Raw genomic sequence first — 14,933 nt, forward strand, 5'->3', positions numbered from 1 at the left:
ATACATGGTATTCTTTATCTTAGCTTCACAATTTTACCTAGTATATTGGCTTTTCGGTTTAATTCCAATGACACAACTCATAAATGCAGGCTTTTTTTTTTTTTTTTTCTCCCCTGGGGGCTGAGGGAAGCCATCATAAAATACAAAGCTTTGACAGTCTGTCTGTTGTATTATAAAGTGTAACAACCCCCACACCCAAAGTTATGTGAACACAGGGAAACACTGCACACAAAAAAAGTTAGGGACATTTCAAACAATAGTATAAACACCATGTTATTCCTCAATAAATTTCACTTACAAAGCATAAGTGTGTGAATTATAGGACTTAGAGAAACTGTCAGAAAAAACGGAAGGAACAGCTTCAGGGACAGGGAAGAACTCAAGCCACGATTATTTGTTCACCGTTACTTATTTTCTAAGCCCATGAGATGAAATTTCAGTTGTTCATGAGAACTAGCCAGTCTTTTCCCAGGCTGTGCAGTGACTAAATGTATCTGTATGAATGAAAACCTCACCTACCAGGGAATCAAACATGCTAAGGGCCTTTAGACGGCCCTGCCACATTTCTGAATTTTGTAGAACTGGCAATCATAGGATATGTTGAAAATATATACCTCCCACCAACGTATGGGGGATTCTCTGAATGTAACTTGCACAACACCCTTCTGGTAGATTTATGATTTTGCGTAGCTTAAAGGGAGAAACTGGACGAGCAGGATGTTTTCTGGTTTCATTAGCATAGCCCAGCCTATTTCCAACACACGCCCAGAACTACCTCATTAACCATTGGGATTGCAGCCAAACACATAAGACTACAGTGAATATAAAGGGAATTACTGGCAAGAGAGCTGTAGACTAACTTACCACCGAACCCATTACTTTTCCAAGATCAGAAATACATTACACTAACAGGAACCACTCCTCATTCAGATAAGAATTCAAGGTTTTCATCTACAGTTTTTATCTACAGTAATTAGCTGCATCATAATAAGACAGATAGCTCAGCTGCATCTATTTAAGTGCTTTTAATCTTCCTCTCCCCTCCCTCTCTCCCTCTCTCTCCCCCCCCCTCTCCCTTTCCTTCTCCCTCCCTCTCTCTTACTTATTTATTTTCTGGGTAGCTTTGACATTGTAAACCACAGACGAATTGGAGCCTGGCATTGAAAAGAGGTGTTCTGCAACTTTTTTTTTTCCCCCCCTTGTCTAAAGAAGTTGACTTCTACAGGGAATCTGAAAAATGACAGGGGCAAAGAGGAAAAAGAAAAGCATGTTCTGGAGCAAGATGCATCCCCCACATTATGAGGACATTAAACAGTGGTGCAGAAGGAGGCTACCTATTTTGGAATGGGCACCACATTACAATCTGAAAGAAAACCTGCTTCCAGACACTGTGTCTGGGATAATGTTGGCAGTTCAACAGGTGACACAAGGTAATGTACTGCATTTGGTTTTCCCGTTTTCTGCAGAGTGGATGTCGCTTTGCTTCTTGGAAGGTATTATGAATGAACTGGGCTGGACAATTTAGATAACAAAATGAATATTTAATGAAACTGTTATTAACTTTGGGAAGCAGTGTGGATATCTTTGTATAAGAGTTTTCCTAATTTGTCCTTTAATTTCTGTGCTATCTTTTGCTAACAATTATGCACTGACCCAATTTTTGAAAGGCATTACACAGTTGTGATGTTAAATTTCATACAATGTTAGAGTAAAAGATCAGTTATTATGGGAAAGTGCACTTTTAAAACTTGATTTTGCAGATATAATTTCTTGCCTTCACTGAAACAAGCGATAAAATATCTCCTGATTGGAATACAATTGTCTTTCAACCTAATTAGTCGTACACAATTACCTGTTGTTGACGTGAGAGCTGTTATAAGCAAGGAACAGAGCTGCCTGCACAAAAGGAGGCTCTTTGCCAAGATCATTATTTGCAAAGAGAATACTGTATGTCCTTAGAGCTTATGTTTTACTGTGTTTTCTGATTTATTTTTGTATCCCATTACCTACTGCATTTATATCTCAATAAGAAATTTAAACTGGTGAGAAGTATGATTTTAATTGCCCCAAAGCAGATTCTAAATGATATTCTGGGTTTAGATAGGTGTTTGTATTCATGAAAGCTAGTTAACTAGTATGCACACACACACACACACGCGTGTGTGTGTGTGTGTGTGTGTGTGTGTATGTGTATGTGTGTTTTCCCTAAAGATACATTAATCACAGTTTTTGGCTAATTCGGGTAGTAATTTTCTACCTGTAGCAAGGAAAGAAATGGCTTTCTCAGCCTTGAGAATTTGGAACAGTTTTCTTGGCATAGACTCTGTGGGTTTATATTTCCTTGCTATTTCACTACCTCCCTGGCTCTAACTGTTATTTATATTGTTAAATTATAAGCACTCTTTTAATTAAATTATTCTGTAGCTGGAACAAACTGGTTTGTGTATTTGTGTTTTTAGTATGATTAGGAACATCTGCACTGGTGGCTTTACTTTAAGATCCATAACACTATCATACTTTATGGGATTCCATTTCATTACATAGGCTTGTGTTACATTTTTAATAACCATTTTGCCAATAGCAAAGCATAGTAATCTTTTAGAAAAATTCAAAGGCAAACAACAGGATAGGGTATTTTCAGCCTTGCTTTTATTCAATTTAAAATTCAAAATGAAACACTGCCACCATGGACTTTGAAAACTTAGGTGATGAACTAAAAAAGGACTTTTTCATCAGATAGTTTCAGTATATGTTATAAACTTATCTTGCTTTAATTTAATGCAAAATGAAAGAGAATTATGTTTTTACTAATAATTTGTCTTTTATGTTTGGGAAATATCAGATTAATTAGAGCATTTTGAGATATGATTAAGTTGCCTGATACAAATCCTAAATGCTGAGGTTTGTTTGTAAGTCTTTAGTAGTCAATTGTGTGGCTTTTATTTGGGTATAGATTTTGAGGGATTTTGTTTTACGAGTCATATATTTCATTGAGTATGAAGAAACACATTGGTTAGTCCCCAACAGATGAATAGCACAAAACTTACTCTGCTCTTGTGCCATGGGAAAGTACAGATCTGGCTGCTGGTTCTCTTGGAAGTTTACCAGTTGAAGGGACAAGTCACACTGCTAAGAAGAATTTAAAGGTTTTTGCTGGCATACGAAAAGATTAATCCTTCTAAATATACCTATTCTTTTAAATACAATTCTCTCTCAAATTTTTTTCATGGTCATCTACAATGGACAGTTAAAAAACAAAACATCATAAAGCTATCATTTGTTTTCAGCGGCACTGTGCTAACCTCTCATGTACATCACCACTCTCCTTCTCAGTGACAACAGTCTTCTCTCCATTTTACATATGAGGGAATGCAGGTTTAGAAGAATAAGGAATTCTCCTTGGGCTTCATACCTGATAAGTGGTAGAGTCAGGGTATGATTCCAAAGCTAACACTCTTAACATTTTCACTTTGTATTCTACACTGCCAAAACAACCAGACTTTTTATAATATCAATGTTATTAGTAACAGGAGACTTTTTGGAAAGATATGAATATCCTTCCCTTCAAATTACTGTTACATTCAGTTTTCATCCCTGTAGTTTTTAGGCCCCAAAGGCAAAGTGACAAGAAAAATAACTACAGTAGGATACAGAGAAAGGAAGGCATTTAGATATCATCATCTTCTATTTGTGTTAATATGATACTGGCAATTATTATCAGCTTCATTTCTTTAGGAAAATCAGAAGAGGTAGTTTTAGTCCCTGCATCATAATGGAAACAAAAAACGAATATCCTTTTACAGAATTTCAAAGCAGATTTTTATTGACTCAGCATAGTAGAATTACATGAAATTTTTGAATTCAGTTTTTCATTATAAATATGGAAAGTTTATGATTCCATCTAATTATTGTTTTTCATTTTACTATCTCTAGAAATGAACTTAAAGTTAAGAAGTATAATGGAAACTAGCATTTGAGTGTTTTCTATATGTCAATGACAAGAAGTCATTTTTAAATTACTTTATTAAAGATTTCCTAATTGTGGAATATAGGTGCTTTTCCGTTATCAGTGTACCCGACTCCTTTATAATATTTTCTGTATTTGCTGTACTCTTTCTAAACTCCTTTATTCTCTTGGTTTCAAGACACTAATCTTTCATTTTTTTCCCCATTACTTGTCTGGACTTCTCTTCTAAAGTGCCTCTACAAATTTTGCTCTTTCCATTCTACTCTTTCGATTCAATACCAGTGTCTTAGCGACTCAAACCTGACCCTCCTCTCAAAAACCATCTCAGACGATCTGCGTAAAAGACTCTCACTGTTATTACCATACTGGGATCCACATCTATCATGCAAACCTAGAGTGTTCTAACCTAGAGTGTTCTAACCTAGAGTGTTCTAACCTAGAGTGTTCTAAAAGCACATCAGCTGCAACATTTAGCATTCTAAAACAAATGGAGTGACACTGCTGTCCTAACCAAGTTTATAATAGTTAATAATGAAATTAAAAAGGATAAATGGAAGTACTGTTTTAAAAGCACTTGTGTGTGTGTGTGTGTGTGTGTGTGTGTGTGTGAAAATATGTATCCATAGAAGATAAATAACTTGCCTAAAGTCACACAGCAAATGGAAAGAAGTTGGACTTAGGTCATCTGTCTTCAGGATTATGCTCATAGTTTTTGCTAGACTTTCTCTTGTAGAAAGTCCTGGGAGTCATTCTCAATTCTTCCCTCCTTTTTTTGCCACCCTGGCCACTAGCATACAAGCAGACACCAAGTTCTTCCATTTCTATCCTTTAAGTATCTTTTCCACCAGTTCGCCTTGGCTCATGCCTCTGCTGCTGCCCTGATACATCCTCTGAACCCTTGAAACCACCAGCCTGAGTCTTCATTCTCTGTTCTGTCTCCACCTGTAGACAGCGTTCCATACTGCAGCCAGAATTCTTTAAGATTTGAACATACTGCTTCCCTGTTCAGAATTCTTAAATAGCCCTCCATTTCCTCTCAGATAAAAGCCCAGTTCTTCAGCATATCCTCTCAGATGCTGAACAATCTGGGCCTCTTTATATAAAGCTCTGTTCAAAGAGATCTCTCCTCTGAAAACCTCTCTCCTGCTCCTGGGAAGACTCACGTTTTCTTTCCTTCTACACTCTTTGTACTTTTGACATACCTCTATCATAGTCTTTCTATTACACATTGTATTATAGATTTTTGGTGCAACTCTCTTTCTAGACTGGTTTGCAAACACTGGAAACCAAGTCAATGCCTTCACCTTTATATTCTTACCAACTTGTATTGCCCAGCACAAAGAAGTAGGTTTTCAATAAACATTGGAAGAGCTAAGCCTTTCCTTAGCTTAAGCCACCGAGTGTTCTATTGCACAGGGTGCCGCCATAGGAAGGAAGGTGAATTTAAATTAATTCTTTTTTTAAAAAAAATTTATTTTTTAGCTGTAGTTGGACACAATACCTTTATTTTATTTATTTATTTTTAATGTGGTGCTGAGGATCGAACCCAGGGCCTCGCTCTTGCTAGGTGAACACTCTATCGCTGAGCCAAAACCCCAGCCCTAAATTAATTCTTATGTTTTAAAAATAAGTGTCCTAAGGATACCTATAGTGAAAAATATACATTAAATTATGAGTATTTGGTTTCTTTCAATTTCTCTTACTTTCTTGAAGTCATACACTTGTAGCTCTCTAGACAAATCTGATAAAAGGTACATCTTCTTTTTTTCCAAATAATGTTAATCTGTTTTCTTCAGCCAATATTGACAAATAGGATATTTTATGTAAAAACCTAAATACTTTGCTTCTCTTGAAAAAGAGAAAGACATGGCCTTACAGGGCCCATATTCCCATGTGGCAGAAATCTGTTGATCTCCTTAGAGGCTTCCTACTTTAGGCAGGGCACACACTGAACATTCTGCCACAGTCCCCACCACTCCCTTGTCTACTGCCACTTTCTTGTTAGTGTTCCCATTATAAGTTTAACCTCGGCTAATGTGTTGATTGAGATGCTTTGAACTCACTTAAATAAAACATTTATGGAGAGATTATATATGACTATATTCTTAAACTGGATCAGCAGAACCTTCAATTCTATGAACTTGGACTAATGTATTATTTCAATATTCATAATTTCTCCATAATCCTATGAATTTTTTATAACTTGTTTTTAAAAACAGTATTCTGGGAAGGGGTCAATAGGACTTTACCAGACTTCCAGAATTGTGATTGTCCCTCCCCAAAGTAAATAAATGCAGAAAGAAGTATAAAAGAAACCTTAGGCTCATGTGGGAGATAATAGAAATCATTTTCTTTAAAAAAAATATTTAAAACACTGAAGAGCCTTCATTACCATCACCAGGTAAGAACCACTCTCTATAGGTACCTTCTGCCAAAATGCTCTTTAGCTGATGTCTTGAAGGTCCTCACTACTGAATGTATTTTGAAGATCAGCCAAAATTTATAGAGAATGTCATCCACACAAAATATGTTACCAACATGGTTGGCAAGTTAACCAGCATCAGACTGGTCTTTAGACTCCTTAGTTCACATTCTAGCCAACACAACCACTTGGGAGTTACTGTGTTTCAACCTGAAAACTCAAGCACTGAAACAGGGTGGAAAACTAAAATGCATGACTTGCTGTGAAAGAACCAAATCTCCTGGGGAGGAAAATGAGAGTGTTTTGCCTTGCATTCCAAGGGATCACCTAGAATTTTTGTTCCAGAACCATGAAAAATTTAAGCTGCCATAGGGTTGCCTGATGTTCAAACCACAAAGTTTTGGGCCACAGACAAACGATGGATGTTCCTTATAATTATGCAGAATGTGTGGCATTACTGGCACCAAAACATATGTGTTGGAAGTTGGGCTTCATTGCACTCCTGAGGGCAGCTTAGTGACATGTGGAACAATAAGTGGAAATTCCTGAAGCATACTGCATTGAGAAGATTAAAGGCTTGTCTGGGAATTCTTCCCTGCATGCTCTCAGCCTTGGGGATACGGAATACTAATACTGGCTATGTATCTCTAATCCAACCCCCTAAATCACTGTATCTTCCTGCTAGCGACTTTTCTCTTCTCCAGGAACAAAGGCAGCTAAATATTCCTAAGTAAGTCTAAAATATACTTTCCATGACCTTCATGAAAATACACAGAGGCGCTAGTGACATTTGCTGGTTTTCCCCTTTAGCACCATTTCCCCTCACCCCATGACCAATCCCCTCCCTACAGCTCCAGCCTCCGTTCAGCACTTCTGATTTTCTTTTCTTTCAATGCAGAAGCATGATGATTCAGAATTTAAAGGTACATTTATTAGGATAAGGTTCCCTATAATATTTAGAGTTGTCCACATGGAAAAGCCATGACCTTCCTTTTTTAGGGTGTGGAGAACTTGAAGGTCTGTAATAATAGCAGGGAGGATGATGTGTGTGGCCTGTGGATTAGTAGCCTTTTGTGTTGGCCTCCTAAAATCCATCTCTGTTGTCTTTAGTAGCCATGCCTCAGATTTGTTTTGGGGAATACTCTGGTTTAGATTTGAGGTGTCCCGAACAAGCTCATGTGGGAGATAATGCAAGAACATGTAGAGGTGAAATGATTGATGATGAGAGGTATGACTTAGTGGATTAATACATTGATGGATTAACTGGGTGGTAATTGTAGACACCCAGTTGGGTGTGATAGGAGAAAACAAGTCACTGGGGTTTATATTTTGTCACTGGAGCGTGGTGCTATCTGTGCTTTCTGGTGGTCATGACTTGAGCTGCTTTCCTCCACATCTCTTCCGCCGTGGAATTATGCTACAGAGACCTCTGAAACCATAAGCCTCAAATAAACTTTTCCTCCTCCACATTGCTCTTGTCAGGCCTTTTGGTCACAGTGATGAAGAAGCTGACAAAAACAAAGACTAATGCCTCTTCCACTTATAGTACACGGTTTAAGTGTGGTTCTACTTCTGGCTCTAGTGATGAAGTCCATCCAGGCTGATCAGTGGACTGAATGGTTCTAAACCAGGACTCTTAACTTTGAGAGCCCTTTGGAACCATTTGGGGCTTACCAAACATTGGTACCCAGGTCCCATCTTGAATAACTAAATCAGAATTTTCTAGAGGGGTTGATCAGGCCTAGACACATTTTTTTTTTCCTTCTTTTTCACAACTTGTAGTATTTCCTGATTCTAATGAGCATTGGTGTTGAGAGCTGATTCCAGACAATTATTGGTCCAGGTGAAGACGGAGCCTGAAGCTTGATAACTGGCACAATTCCATACCTCTGGCCAGTGACTGATTCTGTAATAAGATCTGTATTCCAGGCACAAGGATTGGGTTAATTATATGACACACCAGTAATTTATTATTTTAAAATGGTAATGAAAATAAAAATGATCCACGTGGTCCAGTCAGTGTGGATCCCAACATGTGTGTTGAAACTTTAAGGAGGAGACAGCTCTCTCCTTTGTGCTGGAGTTGATGAGAGTACAGATTATGCACCTCTATGGCTTCCCAGGACCTCCAAGATATGTTGCAGCAGAGAAAAACAGTCCTGATAACAGCTAGAACACCCATGACTTGATGTGCAAGCACACATAGATTTTTTTCTTTGCTTATGCGAGTTTAAGTTGGGTTTCTGCTAATCATCTTAATAACATATAAAAGTGTTATTACTCCCTAAATAAGCTACACATCTTATGAAACTCAGTAAGATAAATATTATTGAATTTTATATTTTCATGAGGATAAGACTTTAAGGTTCAGAACATTATGTGAATTGCCCCCAATTCTAGTCCTGCTAAGACAGATTCAAACATTGACCTGCCAAGCCTCAGTCTTTCTCTCTGGCTGCCTTCTGTTTCCCTGAATGTTTCTAGTATGGCAGACTTTACCTGGGTGGGACTAGGGTGGCTCCTTGATAAAATAAAGCTGAGGTTGAATCCAGAAGAGATCTCAGATGGTGGGAAGAACACTTAACATGGAACAGTTGCTCTTTTCCTTTAGGGTTGATCATGGCCCCCTGCCAGAGTTGGTTAGGATGAGAGGGGGAGAGGAGATGTGCATTAATACTAGTTTGAGCCTCAGTGAACAATATTTTACCATGTAACAGAGATGACATAGGATAAAATGTTTGAATAAGAATTTACTAGACACAAGGGGACAATAAAAGGGACAGAGAATCATGGAATCTGTAATCAGTACCAGGAAATTTTAGTGCTCTGGAACTTATAACCAATACCATGAATCTGAAACTACAACTGGTTTGGTCTCTTTTGTCTCATTTTTGCTCTCCTCTATCCATATAGATGCCACCTCTTACCCTGACCACGTTCAGTCCAGGGCACAACTGCAGAAATTTATTGTCTCCCATTCTGAGTCCAAGAGAGCAAGCTTGAGCCCTTCTCAGCTTTCTAACACTGGAGATGTCTGCCCACCAGGAAAGACACTATCCCCACCCACTAGAGCTTCAACAGCACCATTTCTTTCAATGAAAAAAACACAATGGTGGTTTTTTTTCTCATTTTAGTGTATATGCTTGATCATATTTTCTTTTTTCTCTATACATTTTGCTTTTCATTAGCTAATCCATTTCCATGGCTTCAACTGCCAATTTTCTACTGCTGAATTGCGGAAATACATTTCCAGCCTGATTTTTCTCTTTCCAGCTCTAGATAGAAATATTCAGTTAACTATTGGACACCATTATAATATCTCCCAAGGATGCATTTAAAACTGAACACATCCTTTTCCCTCCTCAAACCCATCCTTGTCCTCCATCTTTATTATCATGAAAGTTATCCCCTTATCTACCCAGTTGTTCATGCTAGAAATCTGGAAATGATCCTTTTTGCCCTTTTCTCTTAAAAGCCATATTCTATTAATCAGGTTCTATAAATTCTTCCCTTTGAACATCTCTCAGAGACAGTCTGATGCCCATTGTCTTTGTTGCAACTTCCCAGACAGTAATAAACATAACTACTTTCACTAAATGCCTAAATGTGCTAAATGTGCCATACGTCCTGTTAAGCATTCATTGTGTATTATATTAGTCTTTATAAAAACCTTAAGAGTTTGATGCTGTTATTACCCATGTTTTATAGATAAGGCAGACTGATTGATTTTCTAGGCAATACATTTCAACACGACAGAGGAAATGTTTAAATGCAAGTTTTTCGTACTTCAAAACACATGCCTTTAACTTAATTAAGACGCATCAAAATTCATTGCTAGTCAGTTAAGGTATCTACTCATTTATAGTCTTGTTTCTCTATTATCTATGTAAAACTTCAAAAAAAAAATAAATTTGAGTCAGGTAGAGAAGAAAGTTCCTATCATTGCTGTTTCTAAACTCAATCTCGTAGGTCTCTTCTGGATCATGATAATTCTTTATTTTTATGCTTGTGAGATCTCCATGTATAGTCATTGACAGCATAAAAACTTGGTGTAATTTACATTACTCCTTCTAGTGATTAGAATCACTGTCTTTTGATTAATAGTTGCCTGTGAACCAAAAGAACATGTGCTGATAGGAGTTTTGTTTTCACACAATGGTGGTTCTTGAATATATGTAAATTTACCCTGGGAGACCCACTTGTAATGTTGCTTAACCCTGAGCCTGCTGATAGTGTGAACCAGACAGCTGGCTATACTGTGGTTTGCTAATAACAATGCTAAGACCACCACAAACCAGTTACCAGATGGAAATAACTTTCATCATTACCCACACAGTTTGGGTTTGATTTGGTATGTGTAATTATTGGAAGTGCCTACCACTACCTAATTATTTTGTTTTCAAGAATATTGAAATCTGTCTTGCTAGGGTCTTTGTTCATTTCTATTGAAAAATATTTGACAGAATATAGAGTCTTTTGCTATATTCTTAGAAAGAGACAGAAAAGTATAAGATAACAATCTAGCCCACAAGGGGCTTATTATTTTTTCCTTTCCTCAGAAATGCGTACAAGAGAATATGATCTTGTTATTTCAACCTTGAAGATATCACTCTGGTGAGGGTATGTAAGGGTGGGAACATTTTCTTAGTGAAAGTTTATAGAGTATTGGTTTCAGCCACTTTTTGCCTTGAATAGATTGCATAACCCAAGGAACTGCCAAAGAATTGTGCTTTTATTTAGGAACATGAAGACTAATATAGTCCCATCTGTATAGCAAACGTGAAATGAGTGTTTGGTGCTAAAAATTGGATAGATGTAGAGAACAAAGTAGTGGGCTGAAAAAAGCTAGCAAAATTTGATTAGCGATAGGTATTGATATTATATAAAATGTCATTTTAAGAAATCAAATCCCACTCATTTCTCTTTCCCGAGAGGGGATCTCTAGGGAACTATATACACAGGTAACATTTAGGAAATGGCAACCAGTGTCCACTGTAATAGCTGTAGTAGAGGGCAAAGTTAGCTCTAGCAAAATTAGAGTGCAGAAAAACAGTGTAGAATTGATATCTAAGGTTTTTAAAGCTAAGGTTTGAATATGCTTGTGGAAAGAGAAACACATCAGAGCTTACTTTGAGGCAGGCCCTGGTCCTTTTATCCTGCCAATAGCATGGATTAAGAAATAGTAGACGCGAGAAAAACATAAACTCTTGGACATGGCCTTCTTCCACCAGGAAATGTGTCCTCTCTGGAGTGTTCAAATTTGACCCTTACCACTAGCAGCCCTTCTCTTGGGTAGGAAGGTAGAAGGTAGTGGAGAGAAAGGGGTTGGAGAACTTCTGCTCCACAGATTGTGTTGAGTTGTGACACTGTGTATGGAGAGACATAGAATCCTGATCTAGGACTGGGGGTCAGGTTCAGGGGGGCTGAACATGCAAACAGCCTGGTAAGTGAAAGTTTAGTCTCTGAATGTCAACCTGTGGGACCAAGACAAGAAAGGTAAAACTAGGGAATAAAGTGTTGAAATCTTAGGTAAAGTGTAGGAGCAAATCAGAATTAGAATGTGGGTCCAAGATTCTTGGTAGAAAGATCTCTGAGTTACAATCTAGCAAGCCAGCAGCATTGATAGCTCTGAATCTTCTCTAAGTTCTACCCAGTATATGAGCAGGCCTCAGATTTTTGTGGGTGAGCCTGAGCCCATGGAAGGCAGTGACAGGATAAATCTGGCTGGTTAGAGGAAGAAAAAAAGTATCAACCAGCAGCTGTTATTGAAGGCAATGTGTTGGTGTCCCTATCCTTACATTAAAACATTAGGTTGGTCTCTTGACCTATCTGTGGATTATCCTAGGACCATTGTTGGAGTTATTTGACTTTTTTTTTTTTCAACTAAATTTAGAGGAACAGGTGATTATCAAAATTTTAGTCCATTAGGGCCTCTCAGTTTTGAAGAGGATGGGGACTTTTGTTGACATTGATTTCAAATATGACCTCATTATTAAACATTTATGGACTATAAGATGTAATGCAATCATGAGTTTTTGCAGGGTGTTGAAAATACTGCCTAATCTGATTACTATTTTAGCATAATTATTAGTGATATAATTAATATTTTAGCATTTGATAAGTAAGCCATTAACTTTGAGATGAATTTAAATAATTTAAGTATTATTGAAGAATGTGTCTACCAATATATGGAAACTTACCTTAAGTGCTAAGAATCTAATTTATAAAGTTATTAGCACCCAAACGAACTATTTTTTGAGTGCTCATAAAGTGATCAATGATAATTATAGAAGTCCATGTGACAGAGAGGAAAACTGACTCTTAAGGGTAATTGTCTGGTCTCAAAAAAATCTATACTATAGGCTTACTGACAAAAAAAAAGGTATTATAGCAGTTATACTGTTAACTTTGAGTAAAAATTAAATTATAAGATAATAATCGTCAGGCAGAGATGAGAAATCTCTGATGATGGCTCCTTCTCTGTATCAACTTTTCTGCTGCCCTGGCCACTGGATTTTGCCATGACTTTGGCCTTGATTCTTTACGTTCATCATAGATACAAGTACTTCCAATGTTGTACTGGGGCTATCTTTTCACACACAAAAAATATACTTGAATGGAGGGTTTCATTTCTCTCTTACTGAGAAATAAAAGCTCTTCTTGACCAAAATCAACTACAAGTATTAATATGGCATTGAAGCCTTGAGGACACCTTCTAGAGAGGATATTGTTGACATCTATGGGCTACAAAAATGCCAGTCACCTATTTAAGTCCTTTGTATCAGCACCATGTGGGATCATGAAGTCTCTTTCTTTAGGACTTTTCCTGGAATATTCTTTTCCTTCTCTCCTTTCCTTCCTATAACCTTTGCAGGGTTCTCTCCTCAAGTCTTAAGAGTAAACAACACCAGCACTTCTGTTATCTTACTGCAATATAGTACCCATTGATCAACATTTCCCCTTCCTTCTATTCTCCTTCACCCCCACCAACCCCAGCCACTAATAACCACAACTCTACTCTCAATTTCTGAGATCAACCTTTTTACATTCCACAAATGAGTGAGATCACGCGGGTACTTGTCTTTCCTTGCTTGGCTGACTTACTTCACCTAACATAATGATCTCCAGTTCCACCCATGCTGTTGGACATGACAGGATTCCATTCTTTCTCTTTGGCTGAATAGCACTCCACTGCAGATATATGCCATGTTTTCTTTATCCATTCATTGGCTAATGGATACTTAGGTTGTTTCCACTTCTTTATATCTCCCATTGGGGATAGAAAGTACTGTGTATTGGGGTACATAGTAAGAGCTTTTTTTTTTTTTTTTTTTTTTTTTTTTTTTTTTTTAAGAGAGAGAGAGGCAGAGAGAGAGAGAGAGAGAGAGAGAGAGAGAGAGAGAGAATTTTAATATTTATTTTTTAGTTATCGGCGGGCACAACATCTTTGTTTGTATGTGGTGCTGAGGATCGAACCCGGGCCGCATGCATGCCAGGCGAGCGCACTACCGCTTGAGCCACATCCCCAGCCCCCATAGTAAGAGCTTTATAAATACTTGTGGAATAGCTGTCAGAGAGACCTCAGTTTTGAACTCTGCTTACATTACTTAGGCAAGTTCTTTAGCTGCTCTAAGATTTAGTATTCCAATATCTAAAATAGGGATAATAATACCTAGTACACAGGGTTGCTTTGAGGAAAAATGAGAGAATATAAAGTACTCAGGGCAGAATCTAGTATAATTGAGGTGTGTGATAAATGCTATGATTATTGTCATCTTTTCCCTATGAGAGCATAAACCAATAAGTGCAGATTATAAAAAGAAACCCCACAAAGGCATGGATTTTTATCTGGGTTGTTAATTTATATATCACCTTTCTGGTACATAGTAGGTGCTTAATTCTAAATAGATGTTTTTCTACCTGTAGGTTTTAGTTCTGCTACTTGAAGGTAAGAAGTTGGAGATCTTCAGCTTTGCAAGAAATCTTTCAAAATAAGTTTGAGAATTTCTAGGCATCATACAAACTTTTAAGGACCACCCATTTGCCAGCCATGGGTACTTCAGACTTATTTCTATTAATCACTGATATCATGTGCTAGAAAGAGATCCTTTAACATCTGCAGGTACTCTGTGTATGAATGTACACATTTTCTCTCTCTCCCACTTCTTTCTCTCCATGCCCCCCTCATCCTACCCAGTTAAAAAACAGAATCAGAAACAAACTAATCCACGAGAGAATAGAAAGAGATGGCAAATCACCTAATTAGCATTTTAGGCCCATTGTGTCATTGTATTTGGGTTGCTAGGAGTGCAAGTCAGCACTTATGTCCAAGACTGGGTAAAAGAACCTTTTAACAACTCTTTGTGTCCCATGGGTCCAATATCATTTTCATTTACTTTATCTGGGAATATTGTCTGGGATATTGTTGGATAATGGCAGTGTACAGAGAGAAACGTCATTATTGCTCTCTTCTGCTCTTAGACTGAATTGTGTAAGAAAGGAGTGCTGATCTGGGTGCCAGCTGTATTCCCTGGTCTGACCAGA

The 14,933-nt window shown here is 37.6% G+C and overlaps 1 protein-coding gene across 3 annotated transcripts in view; it reads left to right on the forward strand.

The window, feature by feature from the left end:
• Positions 1-824: 824 nt before the first annotated feature.
• The window catches only part of Slc26a7 (solute carrier family 26 member 7), a 110,081-nt gene continuing 95,972 nt past the window's right edge, over positions 825-14,933 (forward strand). The window contains exons 1-2 of one of the 3 annotated variants that reach the window (XM_076835889.1): positions 825-943; positions 1,122-1,430. In XM_076835889.1, coding sequence (XP_076692004.1) covers positions 1,238-1,430 — 193 coding nt within the window. In that variant the 5' untranslated portion in view covers positions 825-943; positions 1,122-1,237. The remainder of the gene's footprint in view (positions 944-1,121; positions 1,431-14,933) is intronic. The other 2 variants (XM_076835890.1, XM_076835891.1) reach the window with 2 other exon arrangements.

Source organism: Callospermophilus lateralis, chromosome 16 (assembly GCF_048772815.1).
Source record: "Callospermophilus lateralis isolate mCalLat2 chromosome 16, mCalLat2.hap1, whole genome shotgun sequence".
Lineage (NCBI taxonomy): Eukaryota > Metazoa > Chordata > Mammalia > Rodentia > Sciuridae > Callospermophilus > Callospermophilus lateralis.